Source organism: Scardinius erythrophthalmus, assembly GCF_964197995.2.
Source record: "Scardinius erythrophthalmus genome assembly, chromosome: 11".
NCBI classification, from domain to species: Eukaryota; Metazoa; Chordata; class Actinopteri; order Cypriniformes; family Leuciscidae; genus Scardinius; species Scardinius erythrophthalmus.
The window spans coordinates 2880189-2904106 of record NC_138231.1 but is presented as its reverse complement, the minus strand read 5'-3'; the positions used below and the strand labels follow the sequence as shown (position 1 = coordinate 2904106).

The 23918-nt window shown below is 38.9% G+C and overlaps 1 protein-coding gene across 2 annotated transcripts in view; it reads right to left on the bottom strand.

Moving 5' to 3' along the window:
• Window positions 1-636: 636 nt before the first annotated feature.
• Window positions 637-23918, bottom strand: part of LOC308698333 (GDP-L-fucose synthase-like) — a 29105-nt gene continuing 5823 nt past the window's right edge. Inside the window, exons 1-10 of one of the 2 annotated variants that reach the window (XM_081378320.1) lie at window positions 20892-21023; window positions 20328-20464; window positions 17703-17817; window positions 17461-17589; window positions 7626-7699; window positions 7246-7379; window positions 6702-6833; window positions 5423-5502; window positions 5123-5222; window positions 637-5028 (exon numbers count right to left, since the gene is read on the bottom strand). In XM_081378320.1, coding sequence (XP_081234446.1) covers window positions 4973-5028; window positions 5123-5222; window positions 5423-5502; window positions 6702-6833; window positions 7246-7379; window positions 7626-7699; window positions 17461-17589; window positions 17703-17817; window positions 20328-20464; window positions 20892-20948 — 1014 coding nt within the window. In that variant the 5' untranslated portion in view covers window positions 20949-21023 and the 3' untranslated portion in view covers window positions 637-4972. Of the gene's footprint in view, window positions 5029-5122; window positions 5223-5422; window positions 5503-6701; window positions 6834-7245; window positions 7380-7625; window positions 7700-17460; window positions 17590-17702; window positions 17818-20327; window positions 20465-20891; window positions 21024-23918 lie in introns of those variants that run through there. The other variant, XM_081378321.1, reaches the window with a different exon arrangement.

Genomic DNA, 23918 nt, shown 5'->3' with positions numbered 1-23918 from the left:
CTCATTTAAATTATACATGTTGCAAGTAATTCCAAATCTAGGCAAATGGAAGAGTGGGACAGAAGGAGGAAGTTGTATATATTCTTTCTATTCATAATTTGACGAGCTGCACATGACCACATAGCACGTAGTTGTATGCATCAAGGGATTTGTACGCTCTAATCATTTCTCTTGTATACACACTTAGTGTCTGAATAAGATAAATTATATATATCAGGCCATACAATTGCCGGCCACTTCTTGTCATCCACAATCCAAAGATCGTCATGTATTGCGTAGGGATCCGGCCAGATCTCACCATTGCTGAGAGTAAGTTTTTTAATATAATTGCCACGGTCGGAGGTACTAAGGCTTCCCACATAATCCAACGTCAAATCTTTGATTTACAGTAAAGTAACGTTATATGTGTGCAATCATGAAATGTTTCAGGTCGTGAAGTAACGTAAACAAGGTTAACTTATATAAAAGCAAATTCGGGCTCTATAGATGCTGCACTGCTAACATTGGCTATTACATTACTAACGTAGTCTAACATGATAATTCATACATGCATCACAGTATGTCTGGATTTCGATTCGTCAACAGTTGGACGTTTTACATAATGTTATATTAATATGAAACACAAACAAACAGATCCAACTCTGAAATTTCAGTTTATTATTGAGTCAACAAGAAATTACAAACAATGCGAAATCCACGTTAATTACAATGTTCTTTTACAAAACTCGGCATAACAGATAGCGTTTTTTTGCCTCCTGGATGCGTGCGCATCCGGTATTGTTTGTATACAAGAAACCCATGTATGCTTATTCACTTTTTCAACTTTAGTTAGTCTGTAATGCTGCTGTTTGAGCATAAAAAAAGATCTGCAAGGTTACAAAACTCAAAGTCTTCTCCAAAGGGAGATATTTTATTTAACTGAATCACCTATTTAACAACTATAACAAATGGCTCGTTTGGACTACAACACATTTTTTTCCAGGCTTTATGAAGTCATAATGTTACTTCAATTAAATAATCTCCGCCCACGGTATACGCAAAAAATGTGTGCGGCCTGGAGAGTTGCCAACCGTTCTGTACAACTGACAACAGCGGGAAATGTAAAAATGACTACCTCCGAGCGGCCGGTGTGGTGAAGTATCCGGTCACTCTATATTAAATAGGCACTATCTGTATAAACAAACAACATATTTGAGATTAAAACAACTACATTCTCGACTGAAAACCTCTTAAAACTACATTTCGTGACCAAGCGTGCCGCACAAGCCCTGAAAAGTGAAGCCAAAACGTCTCGATCGCCCCCCGGTGACTGGTCCTAGTATAGGTCATAAGCCCCGCCTCCCCATGTTATTCAACGGGACGCGAGACCAACTAAACAATTAAATTACACTTGAAATATCTTTTTTCCAAAGGTGGTTTCTTTCATTTGCTGTCGTTTTTATCACGCTGATGTAAGTTCTAGTATCTGTTTCAAAAATAAGTTGGTTTTTAGTTAGTTACGTGATGCGGGGGTGTAACGTCATGATTGACAGCTGTGATTGACAGATTCTCCGAGCGAAGACATTTTTTTCGGGATCTTCGGAGGACTGAGGAGATTGTATTTACTTTATTTTAACAAGCCTCTTGTCGTACTGCAATCAATTTTTTAAAAAGTGTGCAGAATGCACTTTCCCTGCGAGGGTGAGGGCGGAGCGTTGATTTCGCGGCTTTACTTCCTGCTCACTACTGCGCAGGTCTGGTCCCGAAATCGCTACTGCGCAGACTCAAGTTCCAATATGTCAGCGCCATATCGGGACTCTGGCGGCTTCAGTTCTCATCAATGGAAGAGAGCGAAGGGGCGTCGTCCATCTTTTTTTACAGTCTATGTTCGTGACACAATAACAGTAGTATTTTTTAAATTTTGCAGTCTTTCTCCTGCTATTGACGCAACTTGAGATTTTAAATATTAGCTATAGAATATACACAATTTACATATACAATATACAATTTAATTTAATCTTACCCTGCATATAGCCACGGGATTTAGCATTCTACATAAAGCTACCACATAATAACACTAAAACAGCTCACGTTAGCTACAAGTTATCGCAAGAACAGATTTAGATCAGGCATACTACTGGCATACTAATGGAGTCCTATGCCCGGACGGACCCATCACTATAGAGTGACCGGATACTTCACCACACCGGCGAAAAAGAAAAGAGCACAAAATATACATACTTGTATTGCTATTGCTTGAATGCAGTATTTGAGTTCAATATTTTATATTTTCTTTATTAGCTGTTTTTTTATGTATTGTTTTGCACTGGAAAGAAAGTTAACTATAATGGAAGTATAATTATATAAAGATTTGCACTACACTTCCTTAAAATGTTGTCTAATTAAATTAAAAATATTATTTTTTGCACTGGAAAGAACATTCTAGAAGTCTAATTCTATTGAATAAGTTCGCACTTACGTTTATATCCCAGCCACCACACTAGCCATTATTATTAATGGAAGGAGACGTATGTGTGTTTTCCAAGCATTAATGGTAAGGAACGACCCTTATTATACTTGTGAGCGGCACATATGAGGTGTTTCTGGGTGTTTCTCCCTCATTTCTGCTTCGAGGTCTTGATTGTGGCATTTATTTGAGGTTTAGAATCCATTATTCCTGTAATTATTTTGTCTTTTATGAATTTAATAAAGAACTCGGTCTCGTATTCTGTCCAAACACCGCGTCATCTACGTCAGGTGACCTGCAAATGCGCAAAACTGTTTCCATTGCAGTTTTGCGCAATATTTCTTTCTCGAATTGCCTGAAAAACAGCCTCATGCGAGCGTATAAACTTTTTTGCGATAAATGGGAGTTTTTGAGAAAATTAGGGTAGAGTAGGGGAAAACGCCCCCCTGGGGTAAAACGCCCCCCACCTGTTTTTCCCAAAATAACCACTAAAAGTAGTCAATATACATTTTTACTGTTGCTATGCACTACGTTGAAAACGGGGATATACAAATCTCTATGGAGAAGCTGACACCAGCGACATATTTGAAGAGAAGAGGATTACAGGGTAAATGCTATAATTTTCAGATATTAGTAAACAAGTGTTTAAGAGAATATTGTTCTTCATGATATCACAGTGATGTATGATAGATGAATAGTGAAGTCTGTAGTTTGAGATCATATGTTATTTATAAGAAATATAATTATATTATTATTATTATTTTTTTTTTAAGTCATAGCTTGTGGGGTAAAACGCCCCCTACGCTGAGGGGTAAAACGCCCCCTCTGGGGTCATAGTTTCTCTCTATCATAATTACTATAATAAAATATTTCTGTCAATCAAATCCTTTGTTTTACACTTAATGCAGTATAACTAGGTGGTAAAATCAAAATATTTGAACAAAACATGAAAAAATTACCTCAAGTGAGCATTTACTAGCTAGCTTGTTAGCAAAGTTAGCTCACTGATGGAAGGTAGTTAAATTTGGCTATTTTGGACATTGCTGAAATAAATATGAATATATATACATATTTTTACATTACTTGCCTTTTACTTTTAGAGATTAAAAACTATTGTCTGTTATTTTGCTGTTGATCTATGAAGCAAACTGGTTTGTAAGAAAGGGGGCATTTTACTCCACCGCTGGGGCAAAACGCCCCCTTTGTACAGAAATATTTTCAGTCAAAATGCTAATTAATTAAGAAGGCTGAGCAATTTTAATATTTGGTGAATAACTCCTGCCATAGTCACTCAAAACCGGGATGGCAATTCAAGTCACATTTATGTTTTGTTTCACTGTAATGCCACATTTTCCTTAAGGGGGGGCGTTTTCCCCCACTCTACCCTACGTGTGTCCATTAAGCGTATTTTCAATTCGCAATTTCAATTTGAAAGGTATTGGAAACGCGGCTAGGTGTTATTGCTGTCAAAGAGACCACCCCGTTTCCAAAACTCATTTGTTTGGCCTTCCGGAGGCTGATGAACTTAAGAAAGGTTCAAATTTATTTGAAACGCTGTTCGTGAACATTATAACCCCAACGTTTATCTGTGCGCTGCACATTCTATGGAGAACAGCTTCCAGAAACTAAAAGAGTACAAAGCAGCTACGCACAAAAGCTTCTCCTGAAACGGTGTCGTTCTCACTTTGTCAGGACAATCTGTTGTTTGTGGATCATAAATTGTATTGTAAAATTGGAACTGTTAATAGAAAACGCAACTACAAATAATACGTTTTATGTTGTTGCTATTATGTAAACAAAGGGCAAAGCCGTTTGCCTCCGCTCGCTTGCTAGCCAACATTAGTGTTGATGTAGTTTTTACTGTAGCTTTTGTAAGGCAAGGCAAGGCAAATTTATTTGTATAGCGCATTTCATACACAGCAGCAATACAATGCGCTTCACACAAAAATGTAAAATAATTTGTAAGCTATCGAGTTTGTAAGACTGTTCACCGATCTTTAGAAAAATTAACCATTGTTTTGGGATCAATTACTGTTTATATAACCATCGTTTTCCTACAAGTATCATGATTAAACAGTGTATTACCATGTTTATAAAATGTAGAACTTCATTCGTCCCAAAGGAAAGCATATTTACACTGTCTGAGTCGTTCCCTATCCCCTATATAGTGCACCATGTGCCGCCGCTTCAGCGTCTATTTATAATGTAGGGGGCGGAGCTTCAGATTCTAGAACATTTGATTGGACAGGAAATCTGATGAAGCGCTGACGTGCAGAGTGATGTCATCAAAATCATTGATCCTTATTGGCAGTAGTGAAAGACTAAGTTTCAAATGTTTATATCTTCTTAATATGAATTTTGTCATTGTTTTGGAGTTCACTAGCTTATAGACATTAGTAAGGCTAACATATTCATACTAAAATCCATTTCATGATTTCATGGGGACTTCAATAAATGCATTTGAAAATGCCACTTTCCAGCACTGAAAAGTTCAAACTCCCCACAGCCAATGAGATGTGAAGATCTTCATTTACGGGCGATGTCATAATTGGCCATAAACCAGTCACACGTCTCCTTCATAGCTGGAAAAAATAAAAGCACTTTTAATGACTGTTCTTTTGACTACTATAGAAGAATATTTAGTAATTGCTGAAGCGAGAAGTGAAGATTGATCACCTGCTTTGAACGGTGTGAACTTGAAGTCTGGCAGATATTTGCGTAGTTTGGCGTTACTGGCGGTTTTCTTGAATTGACCGTCTGCTTTACTAGTGTCATACTGAGAGCGGTTAGTTAAGGTTTGTGTATAAAAGGTAGTTCACGTCATTCAAGGACTACTTTTATGATGCTTTTTGAAGCTCAACAGTTAAGAAAAATCTGCAAATTACCTTATTTTGTGTTCCACAGAACAAAGATTAAGGTTCTGTAAAAATAATTCTTCATGAGCATTGAGAAGAGTAATTGTGTGTGAAAGGATACGATCACGTCACCTTTGAAACCCATTGCTTCAACAACAGCGTTCGCAGAGTCCTTTATGGACAACTCATCCTCCTCTCCAACTAAAGAAACAGAGAAAGATAAACAAATGAGATAACTCAGATTCATTTAGATTCAGATTTATTTCCTTCATGTGACATTCTGTGTTAATTCCCTTCATGTTTAGGCTAATCAGTTCACATTTACTCGCCTTTTTGAAGTATTATTATTATGCCATATCACGATTACTGTTTTCCATCCCCAAAATGAAGACATTTAAAAATTATAATTAATAGTTTTGTTACACTATTATAGATCTTGTTTAAGATTTTTTTTAAATCTTAAAAGGATAGTTCACCAAAAAATGTAAATTCTTCCATTAATTACTCACCCTCATGTCGTTCCAAACCTGTAAGACTTCAGTTCATCTTCAGAACATAAATGAAGATCTTTTTGATGAAATCTGAGAGATTTCCGTCCCTTCCATTGACAGCTACGCAACTACCACTTTGACGCTTCAAAAAGGTAAAGAGATCGTGAAATTAATCCGTGTGAATTGAGTGGTTTAGTCCAAATTTTCTGAGAGACATGATCGCATTATATGATGAACAGATTGAATTGAATCTTTTATTCACATATAAACATTAATCAGCGAACATAAACAGAAGCTCAACCAAACCTGCTTAATGAACAAACCTTTTGCTGAAGCTCAAACGTGCTGCGTAACACGAGACTGAACCTCATTGGTTCCTGAGAAGCTCAAAAGTGATGCGTAACACGAGAATGAACTTTATTGGTTCTTGCTGAAGCTCAAACATGATGCGTAACACGAGAATGAACCTCATTGGTTCTTGCTGAAGCTCAAACATGATGCGTAACACGAGAATGAACCTCACATCTCGCACATCAAGCGAAAACGAACATGCTTGAGCTTTCGTTTACCATAACTGATGAGTGAGTTGATGGATGTTTATATGAGGATAAAAGCCTAAATTCAATGTTCATAATATAAAGCGATCGTGTCTCTTCAGAAAATTTTCAACCACTCATATGGATTATTTTTATGATCTCTTTATGAACCTTTTGCAGCGTCAAAGTGGTAGTTGCGTTGCTGTCAATGGAGGGACAGAAATCTCTCTGATTTCATCAAAAATATCTTCATTTATGTTCCGAAGATGAACGAAAGTCTTACGGGTTTGGAACGACATAAGGGCAGGTAATTAATGGAAGAATATTCATTCTTGAGTGAACTAACTCACTAAATTTGACACCGGTCGAGTACCTGACAGAATGATGGGCTCCACCTCGTCATAATCCCTCAAAACCCACACAAACAGACGAGCCAGATCCAGAGAGTAGATGAACTGCCGTAGAGGACGACCTGAACCCCAGACCTGCAGAGGTTTACCTTCCTCTACAAAACACACAAACACACGAAACACGTTTAACATGTGAACAGAACTCTGCTTGAATGAGGCTCTAGATCAAGTGTGTCACACACAGAAAAGTGAAGCCAAAACATTTTGCGTCAGTATAAATGGGACGCGAGCCAAATAAGTAAATAAATAAATTATACCTTAAAGATGACTTCTGTAATTTTGGGTACTACTCATCACACTTGCGTATGCTCAAGTGTTTGTTTTTCCAGTAAGTTTGGTTTTAGTTAATTATTTGATGCTATAAAAACGGGTGTGAGTCATGATTGACAGCTGTGCTTTATCTCAGGATCACTACAGCTCAGACTCAATGTCAAAAGCCATTTCTGGGATATTTTGACTTCATTTTTCTATGCTCTGGATTTTTGCGGAAAGTTAAACGCGTCTCACTCTTTGCCAGGTATGTCTTGTGGATCAATCCTGGAAGCACGTGACCGTCCTCAATGTTGAAGTTGTCATGTGGTCCAAAAACATTGGTAGGGATGACGGCTGTGTATCTCCGACCGTACTTCTCAAAGCACGACCTAATGGTAAAACACACAATGATTTGTTTCTTTCAACAACTATTTCGACCCCAAATCAAATAATGATGCATTTATTTTGACATTATTTTCATGACAATCACACACATTCATCACAAATTCTCATCACTGTCATAAAAATAATAATTCATTATATACATCGAAAAGACTTTTTTTCAAAATGTGACAGACATGCTTTCATGTGATACACCCAAGAAAATCTCATAACCAATGAACTTTGACACTGACCGGTTGTGGACATCAATCATGCGTTTGGCGTAGGCATAACCAAAATTAGACTCATGTGGCGGACCGTTGTGGACCTGAAACAGAGCGAGAGAGAAACAATAAATATGGGACAGTACCAAACAAAAAGTGTCTAATCATCATCTCCTCTTGTAGATAAACTTGGAGCCCCTCCCAAGCTCTACAGCGCCCCACAGTTTTCCAATGTAAATCTGTGGTGACAAATGGAACTGCAGTGCGCTTTAATTGAGAGCCTTTGGGGAATGTGGGGCAGTCTGAAGCTCCAGACCAAGACTATATCAATCCGCAGAGGTGGGTAGAGTACCCAAAAACTGTACTCAAGTAAAAGTACAAGTACTTATAGAAATATTTACTCAAAGTAAAAGTAAAAGTAATAATCTTAATAGTTACTTGAGTAAGAGTAAAAAAGTATCCAATGAAAAAACTACTCAAGTAGTGAGTAACTAGTTACTTCGGATCATATAGGCCTATATATATATATATAAGTTATTTTATATAGCGCCTTTCTCAAACCCAAGGTCGCTTTACATAGTAGGAAGGCAAGGAAACACAACAACAACAACCAAAACAACATATATATATATATACATATATATATACACACACATATATATATATATATATATATATATATATATATATATATATATATATATATATATATATATATATATATATATATGAAGACTTCATGATGCAAAAGCCTCTGAGTGCCATCTGAAATTTTCTTCTAAAACAATCATTTGTATCAAGCTCGTATATTTAAGGTTAGTAATTTCACTTTAATGACAATTAATAGGTAGGCTACTTTTCATTGCCATTTAAGTGTGAACATAAACATACAAGCTTGATAAAAATGCTCTTTTAGAAGAAAATTTCAGATGGTACTTAGAGGCTTTTGCCTCTGAAGTCGTAGGCTATATATAAAATGATATATTTAGATTTTGTTTATTTAAATGACTATTATTATCAGCTATCTTTGCAACAAAAACAGAAGAGAGACATAAGCATTATTTCTGCCATCTGTATAGCTCGAAAATCATTGCCTGTCCTCTGGTTTGTAGAATATTAACTTATACAACTACATTTGGATTATTATAAAATTTCGAAATAAAATGAATCTGCAGTGTTGCATTCAAATTTATTTACAGAGAAGAGTTAAAAACTCTTCACATGTGCTCGCGCTCATGACTGCTACTCAGGGGCGGAGTGGCAATCGGGAGAGTCGGGACTTTTCCCGGTGGGCCGGTAGTGTTTTGAGGCCGCGGAGGGCCGGTCTGATAATAGTTATACATTGCGAGTTATTTTAGCAACACCGTCTGGCGGCCTGATGTGCGGCCGCTTCTCGCTGGTCAAACTGTGCAGACTCTCTGCTCAACACAGTATATAAAAGTGCTCAACCCGTTCGGCAGGTCCAACCATGTCTATAGGATTTTCAAAAACATAGGGGGATCAGTGAGCGGCCCCTCCCAAAATCGGGTCGGCCTTTGATGTAAAAAGCCGCCGAACACCTCTTTTTCCTCGTCACGTCTTGGAAGTCTAACGTCCGTGAGAGTGAGTTAAATGATGGAAAGGCAAAAAAGAAAACTGAAAGGTGGCGCTGAGCATGGGCGGCTCTAGGGAGGGGCTAGCAGGTGCTTCAGCACCCCCAAGAAAGACCAAAGCACCCCCAAAAATAATTTCTGGAAGCAATTAGGCTATATTCAGGCTGTAGGCTATTCTATGGAAGCCCTGAACCGCATTTTGAAGCAAAAAGAAAACTTATCTTGTTATTTCGAGATATTAAGACGTTATTTCAACATAATATCTCGTTATTTCGACATAATAAGTCGTTATTTCGACATAATAAGGGGGCATTCTAATCTGCATTAAGCTAGCCTACATTAAGCGTTCTTAGGCCTAATGGTTTTCTATGGGAGGAAATTGCTGTAATTAAACGTTGCGTTCATATTCTGGGCTCATCTGATTTTTAGTACATAGCATTTTTATGATTTTAGTATCATAATGATTAATAAATGCACGCACAATTATCCGTGAACTTGATTTGAACAAACGCCTTTCAACTTGTGCAAAATTCAGAATTAAATGAATGTGCAGCAATTTGCACAAATAGAGAGTCTGTAGGCCTACTGGTGTAGCCATTAAATAAGCACATTTAGTTTCATATTTGTTAAAATATTATAATGTTATTTCTTTTCCATTTATGTTTATTTATGAAAAGTGAACAGCACAAGTAAGATATGATGCGCTATATATCGAGAGACTTGGAGTGGGTGGGTCAGACAGACATGATTTTGACCATTTCATTCAGTTTTGTTTTGTAGAAAACCTTTCATTAAAGTGAATTTCGTTTTGTATAAATTGTATCTTAATTTTAATCTTTTTTTATCAACCAAATGCCTGGATTTAATAATAAGCAAATATAACAAACAGACAATATAGCCTAATCATGGAGGCGCCCGCGCGGTCAATTGCATTGCACGTTAACTGAGCGCATCTCATCCGAACTAAGTTAACGAAACTCAGTGTATGCCTCACACAGACATGAGAAACACATCAAATACACAAAGCTTGAAATAACTTTAAACGAAATAATTCAAAACGAAAAGAAAAAGGCTACTCTCTGATTACGTAATCATGCATTTCTCTCTATATAGGCGCGTTCACTATATATGGCGATCGTCAACTTAAATCTTTGCAGCCGACACCCGACACTGTCAGAAAACACTAATTTATTACTAAAAATCAATGCACTCATTACCGGATTTACAAATGCACATCTTGCTTGTTGCACGCACATAAATGTCGAAATAACGAAATATTATGTTGAAATAACCTTATTAGTAGGCTAATAATAGCCTACATCTTTTAGAATATTTGATTGAATGCTGAATGTTGCGCTTGTTCAATTTAATAAAATTAAAACTTTAATTGTGATCATTAAAATTATTGAATATTAAATATTTAGTGGCCAAGCACAAGCGTTAAAAAATCTGGCTCTGAGAAGGTCAGACTCAAAAGGAAAAAAATTATGGAGGAAGAGGCAGTGAAATGCTCCAAAATAACAGACATGTTCCGGGCATCAACAAGCAAAGATACTACAGGTGAAATAAACTGAAGCACATGTTGTCAAAGCTAGGCACAGATGGGAATTAGCACCAGCTATGCAGCCAGCCAGCCAAAAGCTTGTGTAATTTGAAAGTAGCTGTGGTAAATATGAGACAAATAAAAAGTTTACTATTGAGTGACTATCTACTAGTGGCAGATTTCCTAGTTTTAAAACGAGTAACCTCCCTTGGCTGCTGCTGCTATGTTAAGTGTATACAGGTTAACACTAGCAGAAGCTAACGAGCAAGGTGTCGTGTCACCGTGAAAATGCCATGGACCCTTTTCAACAGGGTGATGATGACACGTTTTAACGGTCATCATCCGCATAAATCCTGGAAAGTTTTTTTTTATATTTTCAATTTAAAAAAATATGTATTTACATTTATAACACTATTTTATATTATATTACCTTTAATAAAATTACAAAAAACGAGTTAATGCTGCTGTGAGGGTTTCTAATGCTGCGTCTGTGGGAGTGATGACAAAGTGATGTATATTTCTCTCTTCTGAGTTCTTCTGACTGCCGTTATCCATCTCTCGCAATTTTTTTACTCTTTTAGAAAGTTGTGAAAAAACTATAGAGGAACAAAAAAAAATCTATTTAATATTCTCTCATTCACTGCTATATTTTTTATCAAAGGTTTTTTTTTTTTTTTTTTTTTTTTTTTTTTTACCACCGAGGGCCGGTGGTCTACGAAATTTCCCGGTAGATTTTTTGGTCCCACTCCGCCCCTGCTGCTACTGAACATCTGAACACACACAAAAAAAAAAAAAAAAAAAAAAAAGTACATCGACGGTTCTTCTTCTGACTGTTCTCCAAAATATAATCAAATGTATATTTCTGCAAGCATGTTTAAACTGGTTAACTGTCAACGGCAGGCAAAGGCATTCGTTTTCAAGTCGAGTTCGCACGCCACTGCGCAACAATACACACAAACTACCGCGGGATGGCGGGTGTTCATTAACTGTGAACAATGGTAGCTTTATTTAATGTAAATTAATTTATACGTCCAAAAAACGGGTAATGTCATACTTTCTAGTATCGTGGCGTAGTAATCTGTTTGGTTGTAAAATGTAGGCTTACCTGAGTGAAATGAAATCGAATAGCCTATAGACCTTATGTAGCTCCGCCCCTTTTCAGCGCTGCGCTCATTGTCTTTTGACTTCCGGTCTGTATTTTCACAGCGTTTTGCGTGTTTATTAATGAACGGCTCGTTTTAAAATCTTCCCGGTCGATTTACATTTGTTAAGTCATCTGCTTTAAACATTACAGTCCTCATGATAACTTTCGTTAACTTTACATTAAGTAAATCCACTTAAAAAGCTAATTACTCCTGGACAGAAATGCCATATAAATATACAGAGCGACCGCAAAACGGAAGTTAAAAGACAATTTTCCAAAGATGGCGGCGCCCTTGTTTCTCTGGTGCATAAGGTCTATATCGTCCTGTGGAATCATTCATTCACAGACAGCTTACGAAGATGTTCAACTAATAAAGATCTTCATCGCTGGCAAAAAGTTGATGCATTTGAAGATTTGCTCTCACTTGACTGTAGCTAGTAGCTACTGTAGGTCCACTGCCACTTCATCTAACGCTCTTGATGTGCTTAAATCTTTCTGTTACGACTCCGAGTCGAGTGTGAATTGAAAGGGCTTCAGATGATTCAGTGCGTGCAGGAACTGAACAGATCATTCAAACTGATTCGCGAACCGATTTAGACAGATCTGCCAACTTGTTTGATGAAGTCTTTGAACAGAATCGACTCAAAAGAGTCATTCATTTGTGAATTGTGAAATGGATTTGAGCGATGCTCAAGTCCATTCATTTCTGGACTTGAGCATCGCTCAAGTCCAGAAAAACGATACAGCGCGCCTGGAATAAACTACGCATTTAACAACACATATTGCATTAAAATAAAGTAACGAGAGGAACGTCGCCCAATGTAACGAAGTAAAAGTACAGTTTTTTCATTAGAAATGTACTCGAGTAAAAGTAATAAGTACCCACATTCAAATCTACTCTTAAAAGTACAATTTTTCTAAAAAAGTACTCAAGTAAATGTACTTCGTTACTACCCACCTCTGTCAATCCGCTTCAGTTATGTCAATATTCTGCATCAGGTCAGTAACTAGTTGGCATGTCTGTTCTTCGAATCAAATTACTGAAAGTTTAAACGTGCTGATGTTAATAGCCTTTATATAGTTCTGTTGTGTTTGCTTTATGTTTGTTCTGAGAATAGAAATACAAAGTTCTGTAATGAAACTCTAGATAGTGCAGGCTAATATGTCCTTAACTCAAACTCTTGCAATCACATCATTATCTAAATGGCACAGCTGATTGGTTCCTGCTGTATCAGTAGCCAATGAGCTCGCTGTTCAAACTTCAAATACTTGGTTAGTGTTTGGCTCAGCAGTGCAGCGCTCTTTCAGAAACCCTACACCTTCCCCAGCTCCACCTGTATAGATCAGCAACGGGTAATTCATGTAATGAATTTGTGTAATGTTTCATCACCGGACTCGCGCTCAGATTCATATGGTAAAATCGACGTCATTGTTACTGTCTTTACAGCTCAATCACTGAGCTAAAGGAAGCCTCTGGACAGAGCTGACGTTCAGTTATGGTAATGAGCGTGTAGCTTCCTACAGGCACTGTACGCGGTAGACCAATCACAACAGACGGGGCCGTTTGGCCAATCAGAGCAGGGCAGCTTTCGGAAAGGATAGATTTAGAGAGACTGATTCATCCGAGTCATTTGAGAATCATTGAAAAATGTGGTGATGTGCAATGTATATTATGAGAAAATGAAACCGTGTTTTGACTTTTGATGCATGTAAACCTGTTGTAGGAGACCTCAAAAACAACATTAGGAGCCTTTAAAAAAGCATAATATGGGCACTTAAAGCAATACTAAGATAGCATTCTATGAGTGTGTCATGTGCAGGGCCGGAGTGGGGCCACTTTTCAGCCCTGGAGTTCAGGCCCAAGACCGGCCCACTTTTTCCATGGTGGAATTCCAAATTAGCACTTTTTCCAATTTGGATAAATGAAGCAACAGTTCAGCTGAATGAATGAATGAATGAATGAATGAATGAATGAGGCATTTATATAGCGCTTTCATATGTACTACTGTACACCCAAAGCGCTTTACAATCATATCAGGGGTCTCTCCTCAACCACCACCAGTGTGCAGCATCCACTTGGATGATATTACTATTGCTATTACTATTGTGTAGTTTGTATTAATACTATAGTTCAAGAAATAATGTAAAGGTTAAATAATAATTCACTTAGACATTATAAGAAGCAATTGCGACTTTATATCACACAATTCTGACTATATCTTGCAATTCTAAATTTCTGACTTTAAAAAGAAGCAATTGCAACTTTATTTCACGCAGTTCTGACTTTATATCTTGCAATTTCTGACTATAAAAAGCAATTGCGACTTTAATTCACACAATTCTGACTTTATAACACGCAATTGCGACTTTATATCTCACAATTTTGACCATCTCGCAATGCTGACTTTATAACACGCAATTGCAACTTTATTTCAGGCAATTCTGACTTTATATCTCGCAATTCTGACTTTATAACACGCAAGCGACTTAATATCACGCAATTCTGACCATCTCGCAAAGCTAACTTTATAACACGCAATTGCAACTTTATTTCAGGCAATTCTGACTTTATATCTCGCAATTCTGACTTTATAACACGCAATTGAGACTTTATTTCACGCAATTCTGATGTATTCCGAGATGTAAACTCGCAATTGTGAGATAAAAAGTCGCAATTATCTTTTAAAATGTTTTATTCTGTGGCGGAAACAAGCTTCCATACCTCCTGGCCTCTTCCTCCCATCCATCCTCCCTGACGCGTACCGTTACGGTAGGGCCGGCCCAGCTATCGGTAGGCGCCGGCGATGCCAGCCTACCTAAAAACGTTTTGGAAAAGACTGGCTGTGGACCCAACCAACTCTGTAGTAGGGGAGGGGAGAACTCCCTCACATGGTACAACCCATGCAGAGACTGCGCGCTGCAGTATCAGAAGGCGGAACGTGTAATGTTACTAACGTGACATTGAAATGTGAAGAAAAAAAAAATAAAATCCTCGACCGGCCCAAAAGTGAAGCGGCCCACCGGGAATTCTCCCGATTCTCCCGATTACCCAATCCGGGCCTGGTCATGTGTACTTAAAGGGGTCATGAACTGGATTGTTTTATTATTTTATAATGTTGCCTGGGGTGCCCTTATAATGTTAGTATGATTTTTATATCAAAAATTGTCATAATTTATAAATAAAAGCCATTTTTCCAAGCCTGATTTCAGCCTCAGGTTTGAACGCTCCGTTTTAAGGGGCGTGTCTGCTGTGAGACTGCAGTGCAAACGCCGACTGCTGTGATTGGCTGACATGCTTGCATATGAAATAGCTAGTATTACATGAACTCTCTCGAAAACTTTTACTACGTTTTTACTATTACAGCTATCGAGATTAACAAATCGTGAAAAGAATCGTTTAAAGCATTATATGTAAATCTATTCCATCACATGAAAGGTTGCAGCATGATGAGCACTGAGCGGATGACAGACAGTCTGTTGATCGCGTGAATAAAGATCTTATCATTGCAATGCAATTTTTGCACTCTCACAAATGCTTACACCAAATCACAATGCAAACACGATGTGAATACACAGTAAGAGCTTCGTTGTGTAGTGTAACAGTGTCATTATTTCATCACGAGTTTGGTAAGTGTCCAGATAAGCCCTCGCGGCTCGCGCTGTGCTGTTTGATTGACAGCTTGGGCGAATGGAAATGGATCGTTCTTTGATCGCTTTCTGTATATAATTTAATAACAGTTTAAAAAAGATTATTTTCATAATACTACGAGAAATTATGTGAAGTTGATCGTTTAGTCACTGATGCATTAATAGTATTGAACGATTTTAAGAGAAAGATATCTGAACTTGAATAATTACACATCAGAAATCACTGATCGCAGATCAGGCATTAGAATACACATGGTTTACTTACATGTTGCTGGCAGATCCGTCGGGAAATTGTGATTGACTGATTTAATAAAGTTTAACCATGCTGGAGTCCGAAGGAAGCTTATGCAGACTGTCTTCTTCCACAAACAGGCACGCACAATATTTAGTAAACAGCATGTTTATTGCTTGGAAGTAGCTCGATCCGGTTTAGCAATCATCATGTCATCCTATGTTATTTAGCATGTTTGGGTGAATCGGTGGGCGGGGCTAAACAGGCCGTGTTGAAGTAGGCGTTGATCTTCTTTTGTGGAGGCGGTGTTTTATCCTCTTTGACGTCATAGATCCCCACTTTGAAAAAGGAGTCGTTTGCTGAGCCTGATGTCTATAAAAGCTTTTATTGGACTAACAAGGTAGTTTTCAGTTCTGAAACTTACAGGATATTATTATAGTATGATGATCTCTTATATGTCAAAAGCTCAAGGAAAATTTGATTTCTCAGTTCATCACCCCTTTAAGACCTGACAATCCACATTAGAGCGCCACCCGCAGGCTGAATAACACAAAGACTTCTGCCAAAAGTGTGTCTTATAAAGCTTACAAAATGTTTATCATAAACTGCCGCAAAGACCCAGAATCTGCCCTACCTAAATTTACGCTACTGAACTTGACCCACTGGATTCTAACGATTCAGCAGAGGAAGTCTGAGTTAGTTTTCATATGACAATGAATCATAGAAGGAAAATTGATCATGTTATAAGCCCTAAAAAGAAATGCTAAATATAAACCATCCCAACATCTGCCAATTTAAGTTGCATTCTGAAAAAAAAGGTGCAAATCTGTCTTGGTACCCTTTTGAAAGGTATACCTTTGTACCTAAAGAGTGCATATTAGTACCTCAAAGGTACATATTGGTACAAAACAATTACATATTGGTAAATGGTACATATTATAACCTTTTTTAAAGGGAACTATTATGGCCCTTTTCACAAGATGTAATATAAATCTCTGGTGTCCCCAGAATGTGTCTGTAAAATTTCAGCTCAAAATACTGATAATATATTATTATAGCTTGTCCAAATTGTCCCTCTTTGGGTGAGAGCAAAAACACGCCGTTTTCGTGTGTGTCTCTTTAAATGCAAATTACATCCCAAACAACTTTTTAGCTAAACCTGCTTTTTATTGACCCTTGCTTACAAAGCAGTCTGGTGTCAAATGATTAGTGCAGACATGAACGATTTTAGGTAACTTGAGGGGCACATTCCCATCATAAACAAATTTAATCCACTGCGTCTTCAGTGGCTCAGTTGCCGGGAGTAAATGCTCACTCTTACATCCAACAACAACACACCTGGCTTTCTTAATAGGAAACTGAGACATTTTTCGTATCACTATAGCTGCTCCAGCGGGTAGAAAATGGCGGATTGTGTACAGCCCACTGTGGGCGGGTCTATGCTAATAGGGCAGTCGTGGGTGGGGCCTAGGAGTTTTGTGACATCACAAAAGGTAGAAACTGCAAACGCATTGTTTTGAGACACTGCTTATGATTTATGGGGATTAAAGGAGTGGGTGGATTTTTACCATTATAGGGTGGTTGTGTACACACTGCTGAATTTTGAAAACACTCAAGTAAATTTTGCTTAATAGGTCCCCCTTAAAGGGTGGCAGTGACCACTTTTGTAACGTTTATTCAAAGAGAGTGTGTGTGAGAGAGTTTACCATGGTCTCATCTATTGGGTAGGTGGTTTTATCTGGGAATATACACGTGGACAGGCAAGAAACAACCTTCACCACCCCAAACTCATGAGCCGTCTGCAGCACGTTGTCATTGACAAATACATTATTCCTCTGAAAACAAGAAACAAATACAGTCAATGTACAGTTCACTTATTCAACAGTGATATTTACAAGCTTTTATTACATATTTCCAATGTTATTTAATTATAATTATTAATAATTACCCAGAAGTCCAGGTTCTGTCTCATATTTTTGTAGAGCCCGCCCACCATGGCGGCCAAATGAATGACGTGTGTCGGACGATGCTTCTGGAAGACTGATCTCGTCTCTTCAGGGCTCCTGAAACAGCACATGTACTGTAAATACATTACAAATATACAATAAGCAATCAAATAAAAACTTTCTAAAATCCAGAGAAACATAAATTAATTTATACACTGGCAGTATGGCAATTTTTCTATTTCGTGAATGCCACAATATATAAATAACCATGGACGTGACTAACTCAAGTTTCATGCGTAGGGATGTGTGATATGACGATATGAATTGTGTATAGATAAAGATTATGCTAGATTGTTAAAAGGGGGGTGAAATGCTATTTCATGCATACTGAGTTTTTTACACTGTTGAAGAGTTGGATTCCCATGCTAAACATGGACAAAGTTTCAAAAATTAAATTGTATGTTTGAAGGAGTATTTCTGTGCCAAAAATTGTCCTTCCGGTTTGTCACAAGTTTCGGAAAGTTTTTTTCGAGTATGGGTATGTGTGACGTCAGATGTAACGGAATTTCCTTATATGGGTCCTAAGGGCACTTCTCCGGTAAGATCGCTGGCGCGCGCGCACTCGTAGACCAGAGAAAGAGAGCGAAAGCAGTTCGCCATCAAAGCGCCCTGCCCGGCTTTTGGGAAGCCAATGTCACCAAAGAAGTGTGTTTTTGGTTGCCAGGGCAAGACAACCCTGAACAGATTCCCAAAGAACCCGGCGTTAAGGCACCAGTGGATGGAGTTTGTTTTTCCTGAGCATAAACGGAGGTGTAGACTGTTTGTTCCCTGCATTTCGACGATGATTGTTTTATAAACAAAGCCCAGATCGACGGATTTGCAGATCGTCTAATGCTTAAGGATCGAGCAGTCACAATGATAAAGGTTCGGTGAGTAAAACTGCTTCTTTTGTCTCTGTGTGTTGTTACTAGCTCGGCGCGTTAGCACAGCTTTAGCTTCGCCCACACGGCCCGCCTCCAGCCGCTCGTTTTTTTCCGGAAAGACTCGGTACATCCTATCTTCTTGTTATAAATATAATAAAACTAAAGACTTTTTGGAGATATGAAGGATGCAATACTACTCTATAGGTACTCAAGATTAACAGGAGATTGAGTGAAAATGAGCATTTCACCCCCCCTTTAATATAGCTATCCACGCAGTGCAAAACTGCTTAAAGTTTTTACACAAAAAGAGTAATTAAGAATGTAAAAGACAAACGAGAAAGTAAAGCATGGGTGTTAAAGAGTTCTGGGTGTGCTCTGATACCAATCTTTCATTTGAAAGTCACATTTCTAGCACCTGTAAAACAGCATTTTTCCATCTTAAAAATAAATCTAAATTATGACATAAACTCTCAAATACAATTGCAGAAAAGTTATTTCATAAGCTCAAGGCTAGAATATTGGATTACTGGGTGGTTGCCCTGCACGCTTAATAAACAAACTACAGCTGGTCCAAAACGCAGCAGCTCGAGTTCTTACCAGAACCAGGAAGTATGACCATATTAGCCCAGTTCTGTCAAAACTGCATTGGCTCCCTATTAAACATCTTACACATTTTAAAATCTTGCTGATTACTTACAAAGCACTAAATGGTTTAGCTCCCTAGTACTAGAGCGAGCTCTTAACACATTATAGTCCTTCACGTCTATTGCGATCTCAAAATTCTGGCCAGTTGATAATAATACCTAGAATATCAAAATCAACTGTGTGCGGTAGATCCTTTTTCTATTTAGCACCTAAACTCTGGAACAGTCTTCCTAACTTCGTTCGGGAAGCAGACACACTCTGTCAGTTTAAAACTAGACTAAACACATCTTTTTAACCTGGCTTACACATAACACATTAACTGATTTGAGTAATAGAAATTGATAAATGATTGTTAGACTGCATAAATCAGGTCAACCGGAACTAGGAACACTTACTACAACACCCGATGTACTTGTTACATCGTAAGAAGAATGGCATCCACGCTAATATTAGTCTCCCTGTTTATCCTGAGGTTACCTTAGTCATCCATATCCAGGCCGTATCCAGACCAGATGGTGGACCTGTGCCTAGATATGACAACAACGCAGCCCTGAATGTCAGCAGAGACCGTGTCAACTAGACAATCCCTTTTGAAGATCTCGTTGACACGACAGCCATCGACACAGATCCTGAACAAAGACCGCAAGAACCAAGTCCTCTGTACAGACCTATGACCAACTTCGTCTCCATACTGGCGTGATGAATCTGATCTTCAAGCAAATGGATCTGGATTAAATATTTGAATGCTCCCGGTCCACAATCTGACTTCTGACCTGTAATCAGTGGTCTAGTCTACTCACAAGGAAAGGCCAAAGATTTCCATCCAAGGATTTCCGGTGGGGGGGGGGGGGGTATACTCATACAGTATATACAGTATACTCACTACAAAAAACTAGACTACACCACTGCCTGTAATGCTGCCTGAATCATAATCATACTCTGTTCGTTCGTTGGTCAGAGGAAATCTGGCCCCCCAACTGAGAAAGTATGTCATAATATATGATATGATTGTGTTGTCTAACTGGTGTGACATCTGAGTGTTTGTTCAGGATCTCTTACATGAGATTGGCATCTTTGGATGAGAGGAATATCCACTCTTCTCCTTCTCTCCCTTCACCCTCTTTCACCACTCGCTCTATCGCTCGTCCCACCAGTCCACTGCCACCCGTCACCAACACACGCATCGGCCCGTCCATCTGAAAGAGAGAGAGAGAGAGAGAGAGAGAGAGAAGGATTGAAGAACACTTCAGGGGTTAACTAATGTGTAAAAACAGGAACTACTGTAAATAATCAAGTATCTAGTATCAAGTATTTGAAGAAAAATTCCAGCAGGACCACAACAAATCTCATGCAGTATCTATGTTACACATCTATGTAGTCTTTTAAGTGTGTTCAGAGATAATGACCAAGACAAAGACACAAGTGCGGATAGATGGATAGTTCCCGAGGCGAGAGGACGCTGGCACTGTCTGTTGCCGCTTCTCCCTTAAGAAAACGTCTTTGTGTATTATTTTTTGCACTCTAGAACCTACTTTCTACAAAGTCACTATCTGCTATCTACCAGGTAGTTTTTTCAAATTTTTCTGAATGGATTATATGGATGTTTGGATTTTTGTATCATACCTGTTGTTGCTGGCAATCTTCTTCATACAATGCCGGCCTGTTCCTGAGCCGTTGCATCAGAGTTTTTACTACTGTTTACTGGCCCTGTGGTCTTGATATCACTCATCGACACCAGCATCAAGATCGTCTTAACGGACAACACTTCACTGCCAAGTTAGCCCTCGTTGGACAAGGTAACATCTCCCCGGCTTAGCGAGCAGCCACTTAGCGAGCAGTTTAACACACAGTCTCTCACAAATAAATCTTGTCTTATACACAGCCACATATTGGACAGGAATATTGATATCATGTGTCTTACTGAGACCTGGCATCAGCCAGAGGGATGTTTTGCATTAAATGAAGCATGTCCTCCTGGTTATCAATACTTGGAGAAAGCCCGCCACTCCGGTCTCGGTGGTGACCTAGCAGTACTACACCGCAGTGACTTAAAACTCACCCCGCTGTCTCTGCCCGAACTCTCCACTTTTGAATGCCTTGCTTTCAGATGTAAACCACCTTTCACTATGACTATTCTTCTCATTTACCAGCCTCCTAAGCAAAATCCAGCTTTTATCTCAGAGAAAAAGGAATTTCTCACTTCACTCTGTACCACATCTGCAAACATTGTTATACTTGGAGATTTGAACATTCACGTTGACACCCCCTTCTGTCATCCAGCAGTTGATTTTTTACAGCTATTGGACGTTCTAAATCTCAAACAGCATGTTGACGTCCCAACACACAACAGAGGACATACATTTGACCTGGTCATTACTGACTCTGCCCCCATTGAAAATCTGCTGGTATATGATCTCGGAGTGTCCGATCACAAAGTCATCTCAATGGAGGTGAACTTTTCTCATTACATCAAACCAAAACGTCAAATCCATTTCAGAAACATAAAAAATATCAACCCAGACACTTTGGCTTTGGACCTCCTGCAAATCCCATCAGCAAATTTCACATCAGTAAATAAATCCGTGGATTTTTATAACGGCACCCTGAGCAGTATTTTGGACCTCCACGCACCTGTAAAAACACGAATAGTCACTTTCTCACGTACATCTCCCTGGTTCACTCCAGAACTACGGAAAATGAAAACAGCAGGGCGTGTACTTGAGCGGCGTGTTTCAAAAACTGGACTTACTGTTCACAAAATAGCCTATCAAGAACATCAAAAGGCCTACTCAATGTCAAAAATTGAGGGAAAAATCTAGTAAAAAGTAAAAATCAGGGAAACTCCAAGCAGCTTTTCTCTACCATAAATCATCTCACCAAGCCACAAACTATTTCACACAATGACACATCAGAAGAGAAATGCAACAGCCTCATCACTTTCTTCAGGAAAAAAGTTGAGACCATCCACTCTCTCCTCTCCAGCACCCCTGCTCTGTCCGTCCCCACTGCCGACCCACAGCCTGGGACTTTCCAGCCTCTCTGTTGTTTTTCTGAAGTTGAGGACATCATCGGCAGGATGAAAGCTTCCACCTGTACGCTGGATCCTTTTCCTACAGCCCTGGTGAAAACACACATCAGCTCTCTTAGTCCTTAATAACCAAAGTCATTAACCATTCTCTACGCACTGGTCATGTTGTCACTGCTGTTATCAAACCCCTTATAAAAAAAAACACTTCAGACCCTGAAGTTCTTGCAAACTACAGGCCTATTTCCAACCTTCCATTCCTGTCCAAAGTTTTAAAAAAAAGTTGTTGCTGCCCATCTTCAGGATCATCTAAATTCAAATTTCCTTTCTGAAAAATTTCAGTCTGGTTTCCGTTCCGCCCACAGTTCCGAAACAGCCCTGATCAGGGTCACAAATGACCTGACACCGGCACACCATCGCTCCTCATCCTACTGGATCTATCTGCAGCTTTTGACACGGTTGATCACAATATCCTCCTTCAGCGCCTCCATCATACTATCCGACTCTCTGACACTGCTTTGAGCTGGTTCCAGTCCTACCTGTCTGGAAGAACAGAGTATATTTCCTTGGGAGGTGTAAAGTCTCAGACGCATACAGTCACTTGCGGTGTCCCTCAAGGGTCGGTTCTCGGCCCGATTCTGTTCACCATCTATACTCTTCCCCTTGGCCATATCATCGACAGGCATGGAATATCATTTCATTGCTATGCCGATGACACTCAGCTATATATAAAAGCCAACCTCAACCCATCTACAGCCACTCTGTCATCACTGAGCTCCTGCCTTGAGGAGATTGAGGCATGAATGAAGGCAAACGTCCTACTGCTAAATAGCTCCAAAACAGAAGCTATTTTAGTTGGTACACCACACCAGGTCCAGTCATCACCCATAACCCACATCACTTTCTCTGGTCAAAACATTCCACTATCATCGACAGTCACCAACCTGGGCGTAAGATTTGATGCTCAACTCACATTTGACGCCCACATAAAACATCAGTGTAAGACCTCCTTCTATCACCTCAGGAACATTGCTAAACTCCGTCCCACACTTGGTCTGTCAGATGCTGAAAAACTTGTCCATGCTTTTGTATCCTCCAGGCTGGACTACTGCAACGCTCTCCTCTTTGGGATTCCTGGCAAAAGCCTTCAAAAACTACAATACATTCAGAACAGTGCTGCAAGGATCCTAATGAGGATAAGAAAATATGACCATATCACTCCCATCCTTCACTCACTCCACTGGCTTCCTGTCTCATACAGGATTAACTATAAAATCACCCTACTTACCCATCAATGCATCCACGGCAACGCCTACTTAAAGGGTTACTTCAGGATTTAGCATTAAGCTTTGTATTAGTAGAAAACCTGTAATATTTTCGAATTACCATGCTTTCCCCCCTCATATCCCCCTGAGAGGAGAGATTTATGTATTTTTTGTTTGGAAAAAATCCTCCGATGACGCAAAAATCGTCATTTTGCGTCATCGGAGGATTTTCTGTCCAGAGGCTAAAGACTACAGCCAGTAGATGGCGTTGTTCCGCATGTTTTCAGCCCGCCCATAGAGGGTGGGATCTCACTCACAGAATGTACACAGTATCAGCCGTCTTTCTTTGGAAGCTAAGCT